Genomic DNA, 21,970 nt, shown 5'->3' on the forward strand with positions numbered 1-21,970 from the left:
GGAATATTCTCCTTTGCGCTCTTCCCAATGGAAATTAGCATACAACTAATATGAAGACAGCAATGAGCCCTGCAGAAAATCTAGCCCTCAGTGAATACTTTCAACTGATCTCTAAGAGTCCACGTTTTACCAATATAAAACAAAGAACACTTTTCTGTTCCAAAGTACTTACAAAATTTAGCCAATCAGCTTATCCTTCTAAGAAAATTAAATGATATTTGTTTCTATAGAGAATAACACACAAAAGTGATCAACGTCAAAATAATTGACCATAACTTCTTAATAACTAATATTTTCTTTTAAAAAGCCACTGGGCACCTAGAATTCAAGGTCTAAATCTGCAAATTTCTGATTTGGGAGGGAAAAATATCCCATTTTAGCCACCACATTTCCTCATCCTTTGGTGGTCCTTACTGGTATTTAAGTGTAGATCTAATTTTAAATTCAAACTCACTTGCCATCCAAATTATCTGATGAGAAATATGACCACGAGTTCTTCCTTAGACTCATCTTTGACACTCTTCAGAAAAAGAAAGAGTCCCTGTTCACACTAACAGGCTTTTGCTCAGTCCCTTTACTCATTCCTCTCTAAAGTGATTAGAAATGGGCAAAAATAAGCAATATCACCCCAATCCATGGGGAGAATAATCCAAGTTCAATTCCTTGCAAAAACAGGATGGATATTTTTTCACCAAAGAATGCAGCCAGAAATGTAAATAGAGATCACATGGATGTTGACCCACTCTTTACTTTGCAGTGAACATTTCTCCATGTATCAATCACTAGAAAAATCAGTGTCTCTCAAATATTTTGCATGGGCCAATTGTCCAATGAAAAATGGAGTGCTTCACTAGCAGCTCTCCAAAAGATGAAGGGCTTAAGCTAGGAAAGCTGAATTGTGTACTGATGTTTGTGAAATGAAGTAGAAATTAGAAGAACAAGATAAAGTTGAATGATGGGAAGATGTTCAGGATAAAATAAAATATTTAACAATGTAGTCAAAATCCTAGTATTTCCAATGATGTGTCTTTCAGAATTTTGGATTACTACTGATTATTTCTATGTTTCATTGCAGGAAAATAAAGTTATTGCCCCAAGTCTGAAGTCAGAGTTCAGCAAGATGTTTAAAAGTGTCACTAACTTCATTCAGATGATCAAAATCCTCCACTTCCCTGAATCAGAACCTGTAAATACACATGCAGGGATATTGATCTGCTGAACATAAATGCAAAGTAACTTGCATGCATTTGTACTGACAACGTTGGGGCTGCACAAGAAATGGTTTTCAGCTCTTACAGAATATTTTTCAGCCATAGACTTCTAGATGCTTAGCAGAGTGGTTAGTATCATTTTCATTCTATGAAAACAGTGAAAAGCACTTGTTTCTAAGCAGATCATTGGCAGAGCTATGACTAGATTCCATGTTTTCAGAAAAGCAGAACAATGAACTATCTGCAAAGTCATGCACATTTATTTTTATATTTAAGTAATGTTTCTTTCTTATTTCCCTTACTTTTCATGGTGGTTAGATGAACTACTGCTGTCAAAACAGAAATTGCAGGCAGAGAATGGCATGCAAGAAATATGGAGAGTAAGGCTCAATTGTTACTTGAATGTATATACCTAAGTTTTCTTGTGAGGCTCGATCCAAAGAATGACTCCCTACTAAACATGACATTACTGTAAAGTGAAGAAAAGTTATTAAGATGAGACGTTAATGATTACTCATGAAAAGCTCTATGAAAAAGAATGGGAATAGCCTTTCATTTGTATTTAATGAAGTATGCAGTCCAGAGTGACTTTTTTCCTCTTCCTGTTTCGGGAAGTTGCATTAAGAAGAAATCCTGACAGTGAAATTTCCAGCCTTGCTAGAAATGCTTTCATTTTCATTAAGCTGTAACTACTAGCAATACTAAAATGTACCATATTATATTCTCTTATACTCACACAGTAGGAAGGACTAGTACAATGTTCTGCCACTTAAAGATCTCAAAACATATTTCCAAAGGCAGAGGGATATTATTTATCTTGGAGACATAAGGAAACTGGGATAAACAATTTTTTTTCAGTGATACGATAACTGACCTAGCAATGAATGTGTTTTCCTGCTGTCTAGTTCTACAGTTGAGTAATGCTGCGTGCCAAAATTAAAAACCTGTCTAGGAGCAAAGCCCTAGGAGAAACTTCAAAATTCTTCACTAAAGTGCCTGTATACCCACGATTCAAAATTAACACACTGATCAAAATAAGTGCTAATAGCTATTAAAAACACTGTGGAAAAATCAAGCCACCAATTACTTCCTCAAACACAAACATAAACATCAGTTTCAAAATAAACTATGTTCACACTGCAAAAGCCCAACCCAATGGTTGGGACATGTAAAACACCCCAATATTAGCTGAATGAGAGCACTCTAATAAATGAGGACATTAATGTCACTTTTTTCAGAAAGATGAAAATCCTTTGTAATACATACAAAAGTGCAAAGCATAGGACTCTTCAGATCAGATGGAAACAGGAAATCATCCTTTCTCTACAGACACAGTTGCTATCTGAGATTTCATAGAATTTTGCAGAATCCTTAGAGTTGGAAGGGACCTCTGAATGTCATCTAGTCCAACTCTCCTGCAATGAACGGGGACACCACAGCTAGAGCAGGCAGCCCAGGGCCTGATCCAGCCTCGCATTGAAAGTCTCCAGGGACAGGGCACCCAATGCTTCTCTGGACAACCAGTTCCAGTGCCTTACCACCCTCAATGTAAAATACTTTTTCCTTATATGTAACCTAAATCTACTTATCTTTAAGTTTAAAACTACTTCCCTTGTTCAGTCACCACAGATCCTGCTAAAGAGTCTCTTCCCTTCTTTCCTGTAGTTCCCCTTTAGATACTGAAAAGCTGCTATCAGGTCTCCTTGGAACCTTCTCTTCTCCATTCTGAACAGCCCCAGCTCTTTCAGGCAGTCCTTGTAGGAGAAGTGTTCCACCCCTTTCGTCATTTCTGTGGTCCTTCTCTGGATGTGCTCCAACAGGTCCATATCTTTCCTGTACCGAGCACTCCATGTCCTCATGTAGAGGAGCAGGATCACCTCACTCACTCTGCTAGCCACGTTCTTTTGATGCAGCCCAGGATATGGTTGGCTTTCTGGGCTGTGAGGGCACATGGCTGGCTCATGTCCAGCTTCCCATCCATCCTCAGGTCCTTTTCAGTAGGTCTGGCAGCTTAAAGCATTGATTAAGGAAGAAACAGCTTATGGCATCTGCAGCATGTAGTCACCATGCTCCCCACCAGTAAGCAATGAAGAGCACAGTATCAGTTACTCTTGGTTTGGGGCATGTACAGAGCTTACAGGTAAAGTGCTATTCTTAACAGAGCAACATTGCAAACCTCTTCAGTACTTACAAGATCCAGCCCACTGCGTGGGTCAACGTGTTTGTCAGTGCCTCTCACATCTTTAGTTCTAGTTTAAAGTAAGCTTCAGTAAAGCCTTGGCGGTTGTCAAATTTTAATTAGCTTTCTACTACCACAAATCCTTCCCTGCAAACTTGCCTTGGCATTCAATTTCTGAAATGGACTCTTTGGTCATTGCCTTATCCTGTGTTTTTCCCAAATGTTCTAAGACCAAGGAGTTGCTCTTTTTTTGTTACTCTGCCATCTCCTGCTTGGAGAGAGGTTCTAGGAAGATCTGTCATAGAATTCAACTCTTTGGAGTTCCTAAAGAGCTTTCATGTTGCAGAACAGAAACTCTGACATTTTCACACAGCTGGGCTTCATTTTTTAATTTTCAAAGAATCACAGAATCACAGGGGTTGGAAGGGACCTCAAGAGATTATCGAGTCCAACCCCTCTGCTAAAGAGGTACCCTACTATAGATCACAGAAATAAGTGTCCAAAAGGGTCTTGAATATCTCCATAGGAGAACACTCTACAACCTCTCTGGGAAGCCTACTGCAGTGCTCCATCACCCCTACTGTAAAGTTCTTCCATGTGTTAGTACAGAACTTCCTAAGTTCAAGCTTTAGGCCATTATTCCTTTTCCTACTGCAACACACCATCAAGAAGAGCCTGGCTTCATCCATTTGCTTCCCCCTGAAGGGGAGATCAATTTATTCTAGTTGGTCTCACATAAGGAGACCAAGGATACCACGCGGCCTAATCAGCCTTCCTTTACGAAACAGGAAGTGGGCATCCATGACAGCATTCCAGTCATGTGAGCTGTCTTACCATGTCTCTGTGATCACGATGAGATCATGACTCTGTGACTGCACACAGATCTCTAGTTCTTCCTGTTTATTTCCCATACTGTGCATTGGTATACAGGCACTTTAGGGAAGCAGAGGGTGCAGGTATATCTAGAGGGATGCAGGAAGGTTTAAGCCACACTGTTGATAACGTTATCTACTTTGAAGAGTAATTATGAGATCACATTAGACAACTGAGAGGCATTTCTCCACAGTTTACTAAAAAGGCAGCATTACCAGGCCCCTCTCTGTCACAAGGAACTCCATGCCCTTCCTCCATGAAATGTAGTTTAAAGCTCTGCTAACCAATCCAGACAGATTGTTCCCCAGAACACTTTTGTCCCATTTTCTCAATTGCATTCTGCATGCTCTCTCAAAAGTCTGCCCAAGATCACAGCACCCAAAGCCTTGATCTTGACACCATCTTGCCAGCCAGTAATTTACCCAATCTATTCTTGTCCTTATTTTATTAACTTTTTATGTTTTCTGACTATTCTGAGAAAGATTTGTATGAATTCTTCTTTCTCCATTATCAACCACAGTTCAGAAAGTGAACTTATTGCTACAGCTTGCCCATTAAGTGCTCCACTATGCAAGACTTTGGAGACTGAGTGCACTGACGGGCTGTTCTCTCAACTAAGACAACATTTCCTTATTGCCCATTCAATTCAATATAGCCTTCAACACAAACTGCAGTACAACTAGTGCACTAATATTTCCCATACTAAATCAGCACAGGAAGATTCAATCTTTTTTTTTTTTTTTTTTTTAATTTAAATTACATGGTCTATAAACAGGAGTTTTATGAGAAGTGGGACATGGAACTGTAAAAACAAGCAGATTAGAGCTCAGCCTCATATCTACTGAAGTCATTGGATGCTTCCACAAGTACCATAATTTGTCTGTTCACCTGGAGGAGTTCCAATCTTTTTTTTTAATAATTTTTACTTCTTTAAACATATTGTTACTAAGGTTCCCACTCAGAATTAATGATGATTTTGCTGAAGGTTGTTTCTTACCTAACAACATAAAAGCAACACATAACCTTCTAGAACAAGGACCATGGGATTACGATTTTAAAGATTCTGTGCTGAGAGTCATAATTATCAGTTTTTAATCCAGTTCATTCATATTAAATGCCTTCTACTGGACTAAACGATAGAACAGCTCAGAAAATACTGCAGGAATTGCTCTGTCGCTGCAGGTACAGGAACTTCTCTAGGAAGCTGTAATTCCCTGTCAGTTTACAATTTTTCCTATAATTCTTGCTCATTTTCTCCATGTTTTAAATGAGAATGAAAATGGAGACAGCTTAATCATAGGTCTTTGTGGAACTATTTATCTTTTAATACCTATTGACTTTCATTGTGGATGATCCATTGATAGTAGTTTAGCATTTAAGTGCTTTATGTGTCTGACCTAAGAGATTGAATTCTTTTATGTGCTTTCAAATCTGTAATTTTGCTAAAGGGGTTATGAATAATTCATTTCCAAATATGTCTCAAACCTCGTATGTTCACTAACAGGGTCTGCTCTGCTGTAGTCTTCAATGACTAACCAGTATTAGGATCTCATTCTCTGCTTATAAAGCCCCAAAGTTACTGGGAACTTTCCCATCTACATCAGCAGAGGTAAGAACAAGCCCTTAACTCTAACATAGCCTTTGTAGTAAAGTGAGAGAACTTGATTATCCTATTGATCCACCTTAGCCTTTCATCTTCATATTTATCATCAAGAAATCTGAGAATATGTTGAAATGATACAGACCTGATCCCTTCCATCAAAACATTGCTCTGTGCGGTGCAACAACATGAGACAGAACTTTAAATTCACTGCACAACAACTTGAATGCTTAACTCTGCCCCTATAGCATAGATCAGGAGAAATTTCTATAGTCTCTGATTAATCATAATGAACAATAAAGCTGTTCACAGACAATCAGCAAGCAACACTTTCCAGTTGTACGATTAGCATTTTAGCTATGTTGTTAAGTTGGGAAAAAAGCAAGCAATTAAGAAATGGATTGGTTAAACATTTTTAATGACTACCTATGGTGTTAGTAGCATGTTTTGGTTAACAGCTCACAAATCCACGAAGAACCATTTAACCCACATTCTCCAATAATGTATTAAAAGAAGACTTTAATAATGGCAGAAGCATACCTGGCAGTACCATCCAATTGCTCTTTCCTTTTATAGAAGAGAGGAAGCATTGTAAGAAAGCAAGGAAAGAAGAATTACACAATAAATCCAGCAAATTCTTTTAATGGAAATTGTTAATCTACTGATTGTTTACACTTTTTCTGCTCTGTGATCAGATCATTACTGACAACAGAATTAAAAGCTTTGACATTACGTTTTTAGCTAGTCATAAAGTAAAGTAAATGAAACACTGAAACCAATCTGTGTTGCTAAGAATGGTAATCTAGGCTTTGATGAGAAGTCAATCCCTTGCCCTCTCTCCCAGGACCTCATTTGCAAAACACCTCTTAAATTTCAGATTATGTTTAAATCACAGAAGAACCTAGTACAAAGGACAAGTTTGAAAACACAGTAGTGAGTCTAGACTTCAGGTGAACATGAGAAGTGTTCTCTGAACAAAATGTGAGGTCAAGGAAACCTGTAGGAATCACAGTGTAATAGATAAGGTGGGAATAGATACAGAGTGAGAAGGGATACAAAAAAGAAATATACTGAGCCTTAATTAAACACTTGTGCTTTTTCTTAGAGATTTCCTTTGGGACTGATGGGAGATTAGTTCTAAAGAAATACACTGTGAATAAAACAAAGGAAGAGGTAACATTTGGTTATGATTTTCCCTTTGAGAAGGCAGGAAACTGAAAAGTTTCTTCAAGTCAGTTTTAAGAAACAACTGGCACTGCCATACTAGCACAGTGAGTGCAGCCCATCTATGCTGAGCAACGAGTTAAGAGCACTTGTTTTCAGAATGAAGCATAACAGGAAGCCCAGAATGAATGTTGAAATGATATAATATATCATAATATTATGATTTATGATAATATATCATAATATTATGATATTATGATATATCATATAATTAATACTCATTATTACCAACTGATAATCTATAGCTAAAAGAATGGGTATTTAATGGGCATTTTTGTGTTAATACCTCAAGTTGAAACAAGAAAAGTTGAGTATCAAACACCCATTAACTTACAAGCACAAATTAATTATAAATGTTTTATGCATGAAATGCTTTCCACTGAACTCTGGAGTGGGGATCATAATTGGGATTTAAAAAATAATGACCTCAACTCACCAACAAATTTTTCTTTTGAACCTTCAATGAACAGCATCAGGACAGTTTTAGACATTCCTTGACTGTCCTCCACTGAATTATACCCATCATCCTAGAAGATGTGAACAGTGCAGGTGCCTGTGACTCAGACTTTCTCAGGATCAAAATTGCAGAGGAAGAAACCGAGATTTCCAGATCAAAAAACTCCAAAGTCTTAAAAAAGGAAGCTGATTGCAAGGCAACCTTCTCCTTTGTTCAACCTCAACGTGAGAGACACGGAGGCAGTTGTCCATGTGCCCATGGAGCCAGAGGACAGAAGCATTTTTTTTTTTCACTCTCAACTAGGAAAATGGTAACTGGCAACTCTCTGCTACCTATGAAAACTTAATTATATACAAAACTCCCATACTTCCTGTCCTGACTTAAACTTCACAGAAAATGGTGATGGAAAGATGTGAAATTCACTTACCTGAAAAATGGAAATGATACAATTGATTCATAAAATCTCCAGGTAGCAACAAGATCAATTCTGTTGGGGTTAGTAGCATAGTATCTCCAGGCAGCCTGGAGATTTCAAGGGTGAGACAATAATCAGCATAAGGCAAGGCTATTCCTCGGTCTGAAAACAGCCAGATTATTTCAAAGACTATAATGATTCACCTGAGTGATTATCTGGAAATGAATTACTAATGAGTCATACCAAATGAATGGCAATATATGGCAAAATTATTAACACTGACTTTTGATCTGGGGAGGTTATTAAAGGAGGAAGTACTACCAGTGCAAACAAGACATTACAGTTGACTAAACTGGTTTTATTCTCCTGTTGCATACTCCTGAAAGAGAACCAAGGACTGCTGAATGTGCAATATTTCTAGAAGTGATTAGATTGGTTACTATCTAATGTACCATCAGAGGAAATTTTGCTGAGCTCAATCCAAAATTCTCAAAGCATACTGTTAAAAATATTATGACTAAATTTGCTGCCTCCTAAGTGGATATGCAGTAAATTTTAGCAGTAAATTCCATTCATTGCTCATTCCTGCAACTCCTTCTGTTTCTGAACAGCATTTGTAGTGAAAACCATTTCCATGTGATATCACAGAAAGCTTCTATGTCCCTCTGTGGAAATGCTATTATTTGCTTCACTGTATTCAAGATGCATTCCACAGCTACGCTGAGTAATTAGTCAGTCCCAAGACAGTAATGCTAAGCTTAGATTTCTGCACCCATAACAAAGGTCAGAATAAAAGACCAAATGAGATAAGATGATTCTTCCCATTGAGTCCACTGATCGTCCAGTAACATAACAGAAGACCCAATGGCATGTTTCAGCTTTTACAAACCATACATACTACTTAGGCATTTTGACTAGGATGAACTAGTCACTGTCTCTTGTGTTACTGCTGTTGCTGTTTTCATGCTAATAACAACATGACTTTGTTTCCACATAAAATTCTTTCACAAAGGAACTAACAAAATCTGGATTTTGGAAAGAATATGTTCTCAACAGCATGTTTTCTGTGATTCTGTAAGGCTGACATAGAATTTAGTTGGTTTCCAGAGGATAGAAGATGGGTCTTTCCTCTAATGACACCTTTCTTCTAAAATACATTATGGAAATTGAGAGATCCCTCAAGAACTGCAAGGACCATGGGATTATCTAGCTCAATGCGAAAAATTTTTCTTCTTTACAAATACGGCTTCTTACATCCTGCAATGACAAATGAGAATTGGGGATGAGGGAAGAGGAGGTCCTTGCTGCAACACGCAAAAATCTTCATAAATAACACTTTTTCAATGAGAGAAATGGCTGCAAACCTGAATGAGTTCGGCTGCTGGCTTTCTTCTTTTCTCAAAATGTTTCTGACGATGTTGCTCCTGGACCTTCAGTGCCAACCCTGAACCCAGAATGCCCTGAAAGCATAGAGTGATGCAAGATTTTATCATAAAATCAAGGAATTACTTGGGTTGGGAGGGACCTTAAGGATTATCTAGTTCCAACTCTCTTCTATAGATAGAGACACCTCCTACCAGACAAGGTTGCATACGGTCCCATTCAAGATGGCCTTAAGACTTCTAGAGATGGGGTAAATATAAGCATTTTTTTATTCAGGAAAAGTGGAGAAATTCTGATAGGAAATTGTTCTGCAGATGAGAATGAGGATGGCTACACAGAACCCTTCTGCAGTACATTATGCCTTTTCCACTGCTCCACTGACGAGGTTGCTTTGCTCTTCCCATGTGATGAAAGCCACGCCAAATCATCTTTAGATTCTCAGCCTCTTGAATGCCTACCACTTTTCCCAGCTGGAATTGTTCAGGCAATGTATTTATTTTCAAGTTATAGAATGGCCAATGTTCTGAGATGATCACTCAAATACAGATCTTTGGCATGCACATATTTAGAGCTCAGTAAAATGGTCACAATCCTAGATCAATAGGCCCCAAATATTTTAAAAATATGTCTTGTGTGGCTATGTCAATACCAGTAAACTAATGCAGGCTAGAGTACAAGCTCAAGATCTGTCCTGTGATGGCCCAGATCGTTCACCTGATGGATTTGTTCTGTCTTGAGCCAAATAACACTGTCTCAGACAATGTTCACACATGGCTCAGAAATTATCAGGGTGACATATTATATCCAGTATTTTGCATGTAAATTTTGGAATAAAAGATTTTGATAGCAGCATCCTACTTGTCTTCAGGAAGCAGAGCATAGATCAAAGTTATTTACTGATACAGACCAGTTCAAGTGTCTGAATTACTTCTATTAATAAGTTTTGATTCCACTGGAAGTTTTGATCACTTTATCCTCTTTTTGCAAGCACACAGCTCTGGGATGTGGCTAAGGGAGGAGAAAGAAGTTACTTACTGCAGGAAGAGCAAAGAAAGAGACTCCAATGAGTGAGAATGTAGCTGCAATCAGCCGTCCTTCCCACGTCTTGGGAGTCTTGTCACCATACCCAATTGTAGCAAGGGTGATCTATGGGCAGAATGGCCGTAAATAAAACAAAACCAACAACCCTGTTTTAAATATCACTATCAAACCTGTGTCACTCAATTAGCTCTATGAATGCTCACACAGAGCTTCTTAAAACAGAATCTTTATGATGGGCCAGTCAATCTTTTTCATGATATCATAGTCCAGAGGCACTGCATCTGGAAGAATGGATTTAGTCTTAAATCAGCTGATTCTCTAGGGTGCATCTACTGAACAGATGTGGCACAAAGACCAAGTCTCACGCCTACTGTCAGTGCACAGTTAGGAATGCAACTTGCCAATTAAGTTTGCAGCGCTTTAACAATAAGTCAGGGCTACCTCTTCCTAAAGTACCAGTCACTAAGAAGCAAAGATAATTTTGTGAAAACTTACTCCATTCCTACACAACTGCTAAACCTTGTTTTTCAAATATGACTCTTCAAATGAGACCCTACCTGAACTTCCTAGTAAAGAAGGATATGAAAATATTCAACAATTCTGTGTATCATCTTTTGGTTGGCAATGGAAAGGGTGAAGGAGAAATCATAGAATCACAGAATGAGTTGGGTTGGAAGGGACCTCAAAGATCATATAGTTCCAATTCCCATGCCACATATCTTGCCATTTACAAGAACTGCACTGAATAAAAAAATATGCTGCTGAATTTTAGTCACAGATTTTGTACAATACAGTCAGTTCCCATAACTACTGTTAGTAAAGAAACATAAATTCTCTGTACAAGATAGCTAGGATTTTACATGATCAAACGAGCAGTGGTGCAAACCAATATAAGAACAGGCATATTAAACATCCCTCTTGATCAGTATCCTATCATCAATGGAATTTCTTGAGCGATTCCTGTCAAATCCATGTAAGACATAAGCAACATGTAGATTTCTTTCCAGAGACATCTTTCTACCCTTCTATATAAGAATCCAGAGAGATTCTCAGGAGAATGGTCTCAGTAGCTCCTTATAGATCTAACTTCCATCAGCATCTACCTATACTGCCCAGACCTATGCCACATGTTGCTAGGTCTACAAAATAGACTTTGTACCAGCTTTACTTTAGTCATTTGCTGAAGGATATAGCTCTCACTGGGTGGACACCACTGCTGTAAGAACTTGGCTGCCCCAGTGCATATAGTCTACCAGTGAAGTTACACTTAGTGACCCTCCTCCAAAACAGCCTTCCTAGAATTCAGAAGCACAGACTGGTATCTCTATAGGCTTTAAGTACCTAAGAGCCTCTGCCTGACTAGATATCCACAGAGAGATAAATTCTGATAATTTATTTTAGTGGCGTTCTTACTATTGGTGATGTTATACCAGTAGTATCCCACTCAGTCAAATTTAGCAGCACTTATATTTAGACCCTAACACCAATACTTATTGATACAACGTTTTTAAAAAGATCATAAAGAATTTTTGGATTCACTTACCAGCCCCCACCACAATGCATCTGCATAGGTCTCAAACTCTTCCTTCATCTCCACCCCATTAGCATCCTTTTCCGGCACATCTTTTTCAACCAGATAAACAAGAAACGAGGATAGTATGAGTGTCAGGAACCCAATGTACCAAGCAGTGATGAGTTCCTGCAAAAGAAACAAATGGACAATGAAGGGGCTGAAAACAGACTCAAAATCCACAGTGGCAGTATAATTGTCAGGAGAGAAGCACTGACAATAGCAGAGCTGTCACTGGAAGCTTGGTCACAATTCCACGATGAGCCTAGCTCAGTGCTTAGTGGCAAAGTTGCTGCAAAGTTGAAGTAAAGCTGAGCTAAGAGCTTAGCTGCACCATGATGAGACTGTATCCCTGACCTTGAGTCTTATGTCATTCTCGGTCCTTTTGCACCAGGGCTGCAGTGGTTTTAGCAGGCAAATCAATGGCACTGCTCTCTTCAACTTGAGAGAGTCAAGGCTGCAGAATACAGTTTCTTCTCTTTAGGCATATCAAAGCAGCTTTCAAGGTTTCCTCTCTTTTAGTTTATGGCTGATTTCAAACACAGATGGCAATTTGTTGGTGAATCTTGCTAATAAAATTGTTTCTTTACTGTCTTTCGGTAAAGCAAATTTCTCATAACCTCTTTTTGTCTTCCTCATTCAGCTGAGATCCAAAAGGTGGTGATGGGAACTCAGTGTGGAATGATGGGGAAAAAATCCCACACTACCAAGACTTAAACAATTTCTAAACAATGTCCTTAGCACATACACTTCTTTCATGATCTCAGTTTCCTGGGAAACATTTTAGACATAAGTGTTTATATGCCACCTGCCTTGCAGCAAGCTTTACGGGGAGGAAACAGAAGTTGGTATGAAATGAAGGAGGGTATCCCTATCAGCCACAACAAAGAAGTAAAATCTAATTATGCTGTGCCAGCTGGCATTCTAATTTTCAAAAAACCTGAAATGTCAGGAATGTCATTCAGGGATTAAAAAAAAAACGCAGTATGTAGCACAGTTTTTCTACGCCCAGCGCATATGAGAAATCTAATCTAAAGGCTTTTAGTTTACAGAGTTTTTAACTTGTAATAATATTTGTTGAAAATGAAAAATCACAATGTATCTTTCTGGTGTGAGACAGAATGTCTGACTACAGCACTCAGTTAGACTGAGAAAAGATGATGTTAGAAATTCTGTCTGTCTGGATTCACACTGTGTGCATCACTGAATTGTCTGACCCACACTTCCAAAGAGGAGTTCTACTAGCAGCTCCCTCTGAAATGGCATTTCTGTCAGCCAGTCTTTTGCCATCCTTCTGGAGTTCTGCTCCATCTGGTGATCATGCAACCTGAGAAGCCATTAAAGATAGGTTGCAACTACACAGGCATTTCAGTCTCATTTCAGATTTCAGCATACTTTACTATAAAAAGGATGCCCCTGCTCTCATTCTGTGTAATGACAAAATTCCTGTTGCAATGTCTGTGAGAATAGATGCTCACTCTTGCCACTTCCAAATATCAATATTGAGTAGGGGAGAGTAAAACAAATGGTATAAATGGCTCATAGTGTGAAGAAGCAAATGAAGCTGAAAAGAGGAAACCCGGGTAGTTGGTGGAGTCCACCATCTCTGGAAGTGATCAAGAGCCATGTAGATGTGGCACTGAGAAACATGGTTTGGTAGGCACAGTGGGGATGGGTTGATGGTTAAACTAGATGGTCTTAGTGGATTTTCCATCTTTAATGATTCTATCATTCTATGATTACTGTTGCTAGAAATAATCCTAAGGCACTCCTGCACTTATGTGTCCCCTCTCTTCCACTTCAGTATCTCTCCCCAGGCCTCAGCCCCAAGCTGAGTCTTGCAAGTTCCTCACTTACCTTGCTATGTGCACAAATAGCTGATCCCAAAAGTTTCCATGTGCCGCCTCGTCTGTCCATTCGGAGCATCCTCAGGATCTGAAGGAAGCGAAGGCTTCTGAGCGACGTGGCCAGAACATTGCCCTGGTTCCCAACAGCAACCACTGGCACTGAAGCAATCAGCACAAAGATATCTGCAAGGTGAAAAGAACAAAGCCTGCCAACAAAAGTGGCTCCATCACTCAGTTCTTAATCCCATATGGCCGTGCTGCAAATTTCCCTAGGCAAGTTTTAAAGCTGCCTGAAAATGCCTCTTCATGCCAATTAATCAGGTACCTGCACCTGGAGCACAGAGTCATGCACAGAACTCAACAGAGAGCCCTGTAATCTATTTACAGATCAATACACTATATTTGAGACACTGGCTGAGCTAGCATAGAGATGCACAGAAACAGTGTCCTAATGCTGACAGAAAAAAAAAACAAACACAACCGCAAAAACCTGAATTCTTATGTCCCTCAAGAAGGCCACAGAGAACCAGGATTACAGATCATCACACACACACATATATATGTATATATATAGTACATGTAGTTTTTTGATCTTTTGGCTGAATTTTCCTATTAAAATCACTGGCACAATCAGCACATGCTGCCAATTCACTGATTAACCTAGGAAATCCAAAATGCAAATCACACTGCATCTTCTTGTTAGTTGCTCTGGTTTGTCTGTTGTTTTTTTTTCTGTTTCTCTCCCCCCCCCACCCCCACCCCCCACTTGATTCACCTCACTTGTCAATTCATACAAGTGGTACCAAAGGAGTTAAAAAATAATTATCTGCGCTCTCATTTTTAAAATTGTCTTCATATTTTATTTCCAGCCAAAAATAGTGTCTCCAGATGAGTTTCAGAGTTACTCAATTTCAATCATTCTCAAAACAAACTAGTGTCAATAATGAACTAAAAAATGAATGAATGTGAACGTGAATGACCAGTGCTCCTGCATGTTGGCAAGTTGGTTTTGTGGATAAAGGAGTTCTTGGAGGGGATTCAAAGGTGGATAATGAGTAGCTTCAAGGCTAGTTGTAAGTAATGCCTACCAAACTTGAAAGATAAAATGGGAGAAATCACAAAGATACCTGTTTGTAAATACAGACCAACATTATAAAGGTAAAATATAGCACGTGAATATGAAAAAGGGTTGGGAAAGTTAGCATTAGGATCTGAAGGGCTTTGAAACTGTAGACAGCATACATTTTGTGGTGAACTTGCGAAAAACAGTTGGGCTCAGGACAAGAAAAATGTATTCAAACCATACAAGGATCAATTTTTTCTCATTGGCCAACCACCCAAGCACATCTTAAATTAATTCTTATTGCCAGGTATTACAAATAACCACTCCCAGCATGACACAGTTCCTAGCACAAGAGGCTGGGCTGACTTTGGTGCTCTTTGTACTGCCTTTCACTGGTTTTTGCATATCCTCCCAGCGTGGCTCAGAAGGAAAAGGACTTAACAAGGAAAACAGAAGTACAACATATGTGCCTACCCAGCATGCACAGAGGCTTTCGGGCAAACTTCAGTCTTCCTCTCCATCCTTTGTAGCGGCAGCAACATCCTGCAGCCCAGATTCTTAAGGCAAACTCTGCTCCAAAGATGAAAATGGCAAAGGTTTCCTGCATTAAAGACACAAATGAGACTGTTAGACTTAAATTTTGCAGTAAGTCTGGATGCACAGCAATAGATGAAGCAAACAGAGTTGCAAACTGAGGAGCAAATGTTGGGGACAGGGATGAGAAAGAGATAGGGGAAGAAAGCAGGGAAGAGAACACAGGTTCATGAGAGTCGAGGAAAAGTGGGACATCATAGTTTTACACATCGCTAAGTTATCTGTGTATAGGATGTGTTCTTCCTACTGGGTATATAAGAAGTGCTTACCTTGCCTTGATGGAAATGCAATTATTTCAAAAAAACAAAACCACTGCTGTTTTTTATTATGAAATAAAAACACATGTGGCGACTGCAAAGTGCCCAGTGCACAGTACAATGGGGTTATATACCAGTTGTTCCTTCATGGAACCATGTCTGAAGAGACAAGGACAGGAGCAAGTGTATTCATGTGGTAATGTTTAAGGCATATGTATAAAGGCATATATACAACAAATGTAAAACATATATTATTACTCTCAGTTTCTCTGCAAAGAAAAATAGGATATTCTATTGTGATTAAGGATTGGGGAATTTTTTAGCTCTTCTAGGCACGAGAAGGTAATGAGGAGGAGAGAAATTCTCCAAAGTGACAGAAGGAGATGGGACAAGAGCATCATGGGGCCTCTGGAAATGTGAGATAAAGAGGAAAGGAGGATTTTTCCTAATACTCATTCCCCCAGCTGCTGCCCATTTCTGAAAACTGCTGAGAGTCATGTAAAAGCAGACACAGGAGAAATTATGTCAGGCTTTCTCAAACGTGAATAGATGGCTCAGAGTAGAGTAACAGGGACAAAGGCGAGATTCAAATTCCCTAGCAGTTGAAGGTGTTTTCTTACAGTTGCTTTTTAAGAAGAAACTTGCAAGGAGAAATCCCCTCCTAAGCCTCTTGACATTTAATTCTTGTCCACTTCTACTTGCCTCTAGCGTATAAAGGGAAATGGAAATTGAGATCCTGGAAGTACCATGTGGTTCTCCTAGAATTGCTATTCCACAAGACTAGGGTTAGTGAGACAGACCACTTTCTATTCCACGACAGTTATGGAAAAAGAGGAAGTTGGGATCATTTTCATAAACTGATTAATATGTCACATTTGTACTTAGTGAGCTTTTTCAATTTTTTTCTCTTTCTGTCAAGTAGGAGTCCTGCACAAATAGTCTTGAGTATGAATCCATCATTGATAAAATAAACATCCTGGAAACTCAGAGAAAGGAATATATTTATTTTCTCCAAGTACATTTCTCTCCTTCGTGGATAATAATCAGAGACATTGCTTTGAACAGTTTCATGTACGCTACTATCAGACAAAGTTTGAGTCCAATTCTAAGGACCTTCCTTAAAAAATAATAAAAATGCTGGGAATTGAAAAATATTATGGAATAAATCAATATTATTGAGAGATCCTCAAAAAACTGAGTTTTCAAAAGTTCTAGTCTGACCAATAGGTGATTTATTGGTACTTTAGAAGGAGAACTGCTGGGAAATACTGAAAACTTGCTATTTAAAAATCTCAGGCCAGTAGTCTTTCTTTCTTCCTTTATACTTAGTTGATGTTGACAATGGACTGGGAACTCTCCAATACATAAAAGCTCAGTCACTGTCCCAGTACCCACAGAAGAAATCGTACTACATGCAGAGCAAGTTTCCATCACTGCTGATGGAGCTGATTTCTGTTCAGGGAGATCAGCAGGGTGACACGCTGGCCACAGACTACTTACCAGCAAAAGAAGCCAGTCACCTGAAACAGTTTCATACTCCTTGAAAGTTGTCAGGACAGCTAAGATCAAACACCCCAAAACAATCAGAAACCTGGAGTGAAACAAAAAAGGAGAAGCCAAGAGAATATTACTGCTCTGTATTTGTGTGGGAGATGCTGCTTATTTACATATAGGAGGTAGGTACTTCTGATCAATAAGCAGTGGAGTGGACTCTCAGGAAGACCAAGGGAGACTTGGAAGTTAACAAATCATGGCAATAACCTATGTCAAAATGACTCCAACACAAACATGATAATTAACTCTGTTGCATTCTTCAGGAAGAAAATAGATAGAATTGCATGTCAGGAAGGGATTTATAAGATATGTAATGCTCAGGAGGTCTATTTCAAGCTGATGTTCTGTGTGCTTCACAAAAAGGCACTGTGGTTGCAGTGAAATTAATCTACTTGGCACATACTGAGACTAGACAAACAGTAAATGCTTCAATACAACACAGCACCGGGACAAACTCTCCCTTGAAAACCACACCACTTTCTTTTTTTTTTTTTTCACTTCTCTTTTTGCATTCATTTCTATGCAGATGAAAAGATGACAAAGCTTGAAAGAGAGACAATAGAGAGGGTAAAGTTCTGCTCTCCTCGGTATGTGATAATAATAAACTCAGTATGTGATAAATCACTGACTCTGTGCTGTTGTCTGTGAAGACCCAGAATTCAGAGATTTGACAGAAAATTTAACTCCCACAGCTGGTAAATACAATTAAGTCCAATCTGAAGTCAAGTTGATCTGCTTTATAAAACTATTCCCAGGTTCAAGCTATTAAAAATCTACAGATAAATAGGTAGGAAAAAATCAAGGGAGTCTTGTAAGTGATTGCTGTGAAGCAGAGTGGGGTAAACTAATATTCTAGTACTTAACGTACCCAGTTCACGGGCATTTTGAATGTGCTCCCAAACAGGAACAAAGGGCCAGTGGGCACGGAAATACTTCATAGCTTAGTGAATAAATGGGAAGGACGTCTCCATAAAAGCTCTGGATCTTTTGTTAGAATGCATCAAAGAAATGATAGGCATTAGGCACTGAATCCAGGGGAAAAAAAAAAAAGTCTTGTTAAGACCTGCACTGTGTAATTCCTGTTCTGAACTTCAATCTGATACCTAAAGTGCTATCTCATGTCTTGCTACACTTTTTTTCACTGGGTGAAATGCACAGAGTCCAGTCTACATGTGCAGGCAGGGAGAATGATGACCACAGAGGCTCAGCTTGGATATGTTTCCTCTAACCTGCCCTGGTCACTTGTTTCATTTGTATATGGGGAAACATGGGGCTAAGAGAGCATACCCTGACAATACTTCCATGCAAGGAATAGACAACATTGAAAAAGCTCCCAGCAAACCTTGAAGGGTTATGGTGCTGTAGTTTTCCAGGCCCTGAGGGTTGTTCAGACTGAAGTTTCTGTGCCAGTATAATCACTTGGAAAATTTCAGATCAGCCCTTTTGAGAAAGGTTAGAACAGATATACATGGATTTGCTCATGCTGACTCATTCTGGATTTCATTGACAAGTTTCTCCTTCTCCCACTCACCAGACACGCTCTGGGGAAGGGTTAAGTGCCTGACAAGAAACAGCCTTTGGGTCCAGAACATGTCTGTTGCCATCAACCTGTAACCACGTGCATGCCAAGTCAAGACAGTAAGCAGTTAACTTAGTACCTTTGTGAAGTTCTTGCCATGCCCTCAAGCTGGTTTTGTCACACCATAACTTGCTGTCCCCATCTTGCAGTCATAAAGCCAGTAGCCCGCTAGCTGACTTACAGTTCTTGCACCTCCACAAGTAAAATGATGCCAACTCAACCAAGACAATGTAATTCCTTCAACCAGCTATAAATTAACTATGATTTACCAAATTACAGCCACTACAGTGGCACCATCACTAATTCTTCAGTTAAAAGCTTGAGCTTTAGCTACCTGATGATTTCCATTGCAGTTGTTTCTTTACACTGTGTGATCCAGTAGCACACAGGTACCATTTAAATGATTTAATGAAAGGTGAATCACACTGAAAACAGTCCAAGGAAATTACATTATCGGCTGCTTAAACTTAAGGTATAAATTCACATTACAGTGTGCACAGTCACATAATGTGCAGATTTTGGTTCAAAAAGACAGAAGCTCGGAAGCCTAAAAATGCTTGCAGTTTTACCACTAGAGGGTATCAGCACTCCACAGACCAGAAGAATCCTGCTCAATCCTATTTTCCCTCCATGTGAAAAAAACAAATTGCAGGTGGTGTTCAGGTGATCCTATTCCTGTATTTGATATGCAAGAAAATGAGTCTTACTGCATTGAAAAATCTTTTCCTTGTTCACTAACAACCAAATAAATATTGGCACGAATGGGCAAGGGGTGCTTCTTGCTCAATTGCTCTGCAGCACAGCCCACGCTCCTCCAAGCAGGAGCCCACCTGCAAAAATAACAGATTGTGGAAGACAGAAAAGGAAAAAGAGGGTGGGAGGGTGAGACTGGAGATCGTAAGTTACCAAGAATGATTTCAGTCCCAGCAGGGAACATGATCTGATAGCCTTAAGAATTATGTGAATGCAATCCAGAAAATTGACTTTTGAGGTTTGACTGCTGAGCAGAAACCACTATTTCCCCCAAAACCCACATTCCACAGAGCCCGGCTGCTCCTTCTACAGTAATCTGGGTGAAAAGCCTGTGCTGCGACAAGTAAATGCAATCCATCTTGGAAGCATCAGATTTCCTTCTACCACCCTGTTTCCAAAGGATAAACACCTGCTGCAAGTTAATCAAATCACATCTCAGCAATCCTCATTTAGTATCTGAAATGATGACTGTGTTCAGAGCACTCTGTGAATTTTAATCTCTGTTCATGCTATGCAGCCCACCAGTTTCCCTGCAGCCTATTTTGTTTCTTTTAGATCTGGGTGTTTACAAAACCCAGAAGTCTTCTTAAGTTCTCTTTCTATAGCAGCTGCTACAAAGGTAGCATATTTTTTTCATCAGTCCCCTTTGCTTAGCAAAGACAACAATTATATTTTCATCAGGAGTGTCACCTATACCCATTTTCTTGCCCATATGGTGACTAAGCAATCAGAAAGACTTGAACTTATTTGACTGTTGCTCTGTACTGTCCCATGGCAATATGACAGAACCTGAGCCTGTGTTCTCTAATCTCATCTTTTAAAGGCAGAAATGTGGGTCTAGTGGTTGAATCTGGCTGTAAAATTGCAACAGGTGACTCAGAGTGCTGAAACCACAGGGGATGATGAGAGGAGAAGCAGTGACCTGGGGGATCAGCGGAGGGAGCATCTGAAATTTACACAAAGTTACAGTGATGCTATCAAGAGACACATAGCATTAAAGGTTAGAAGAAAGAAACAGCAGAAAAATTAAGGTTTAATTATAACAAATGAGTCCTCTGAAGCCCAGACTTTTTGACAACAGTGTCTCAGCAGGTGGCAGTCTGTACCTCTAGACTAATTCAGATATGACAAATAAGGATTTGAATTCACCTCCTAGGTTTTTAAAAATTAACCTTACTATCATTTCATGTAATGTTTCGTGGCCCAGTAAGTTGTACCTATTTATTTTATTCCTAAAAGCTTGGTTATTTTGATGGATGTGTAATTTACAGACCACCAAATGGCAGTGTTCTTTTGTCACTGTCACAACTAATATGCTATTCAAAGTAATAAATGTTCTTGCCATTGAGAATGACATTTAACATTCAGATTTTCAAATCACACTATTTTGGAGTATTAAAAATAATCTTCCAAAAAGAATACATACTTCTTACAGGAAAGAAAAAATAATTTATTATCATGCTAGGTTATGAAACGGATTCTTCCTGGATGAACATCACGGATTGTTTTCCTGATTTATTTTAATGTTTCAGATTCTTTAAATGTTTCTTCTGTATCTGCTTTCATATGAACCAAAATGATGCTGATATAGCTGAGATCTTTTACATTTTTTCTATACATATGTGCTTGTCATGTATTCCATTCAGCACCTCTTCCATAGAATTTTAGGAGCAGATCACATAGTGATTTGCCTATAACTTATTCCAAAACATAGCAGCTCTTCTAAAGCTGTCATGAGGATCAGAAACATCATAGGCAGGTCAAACAATGTTTGCATCTGCTATCATTTTGGCAGTTTTTTTGTCCTGTGTGAAGAACTTTGCCTTTACAGCACAATCTGTCTGCAAAACTTTTCTTGAGCATACATTTAGATGCAGTATGTTTGATTTTTGTATAGCTCTTTTCTACCATACAACTTAATTAAGCTAGCAGTTACATGGATGGAGTCTTGATCTTCTATTGTATTGTCTCCTATAGTGAGATGTGTTTTAGGATTCACTATGGACATCTGCTATCACATACCTCAAGTGGACTTGAAGTTAATAGAGAGGAACATACACTCCTAGTGTACAACTCATGTTATCTTGAAATAGACAGCTCATGGTGTTAAGAAGCACCTAAACAGACAATGTGTTCTCTGTATCTGAAAGAAAATCTGGTAATGACTAGCTCCTATATAAAGGTGGTGGTCAAACAGTGGAAAAAGCTTCCTAGAGAGATGGTTGATGCCCCATACCTATTACTTTAACTGTTAGTCAGCCCTGAAACAGTCAGGCAGTTGGACTTAATGAATTCTGAAAGTCCCCTCCATCTCCTCTCCTCTCCTCTCCTCTCCTCTCCTCTCCTCTCCTCTCCTCTCCTCTCCTCTCC

The 21,970-nt window shown here is 39.0% G+C and overlaps 1 protein-coding gene across 1 annotated transcript in view; it reads right to left on the reverse strand.

Annotated features, from left to right (window-relative positions):
* The window catches only part of KCNQ3 (potassium voltage-gated channel subfamily Q member 3), a 195,453-nt gene that overhangs the window by 18,816 nt on the left and 154,667 nt on the right, over positions 1–21,970 (reverse strand). Inside the window, exons 2-8 of the mRNA XM_042870281.1 lie at positions 17,215–17,305; positions 15,338–15,464; positions 13,811–13,983; positions 11,927–12,082; positions 10,378–10,488; positions 9,324–9,419; positions 7,972–8,066 (exon numbers count right to left, since the gene is read on the reverse strand). Of these exons, the coding sequence (XP_042726215.1) occupies positions 7,972–8,066; positions 9,324–9,419; positions 10,378–10,488; positions 11,927–12,082; positions 13,811–13,983; positions 15,338–15,464; positions 17,215–17,305 (849 nt within the window). The remainder of the gene's footprint in view (positions 1–7,971; positions 8,067–9,323; positions 9,420–10,377; positions 10,489–11,926; positions 12,083–13,810; positions 13,984–15,337; positions 15,465–17,214; positions 17,306–21,970) is intronic.

This window comes from Lagopus leucura, unplaced genomic scaffold, assembly GCF_019238085.1.
Source record: "Lagopus leucura isolate 7727_CA_CO unplaced genomic scaffold, USGS_WTPT01 Super-Scaffold_100002, whole genome shotgun sequence".
Lineage (NCBI taxonomy): Eukaryota > Metazoa > Chordata > Aves > Galliformes > Phasianidae > Lagopus > Lagopus leucura.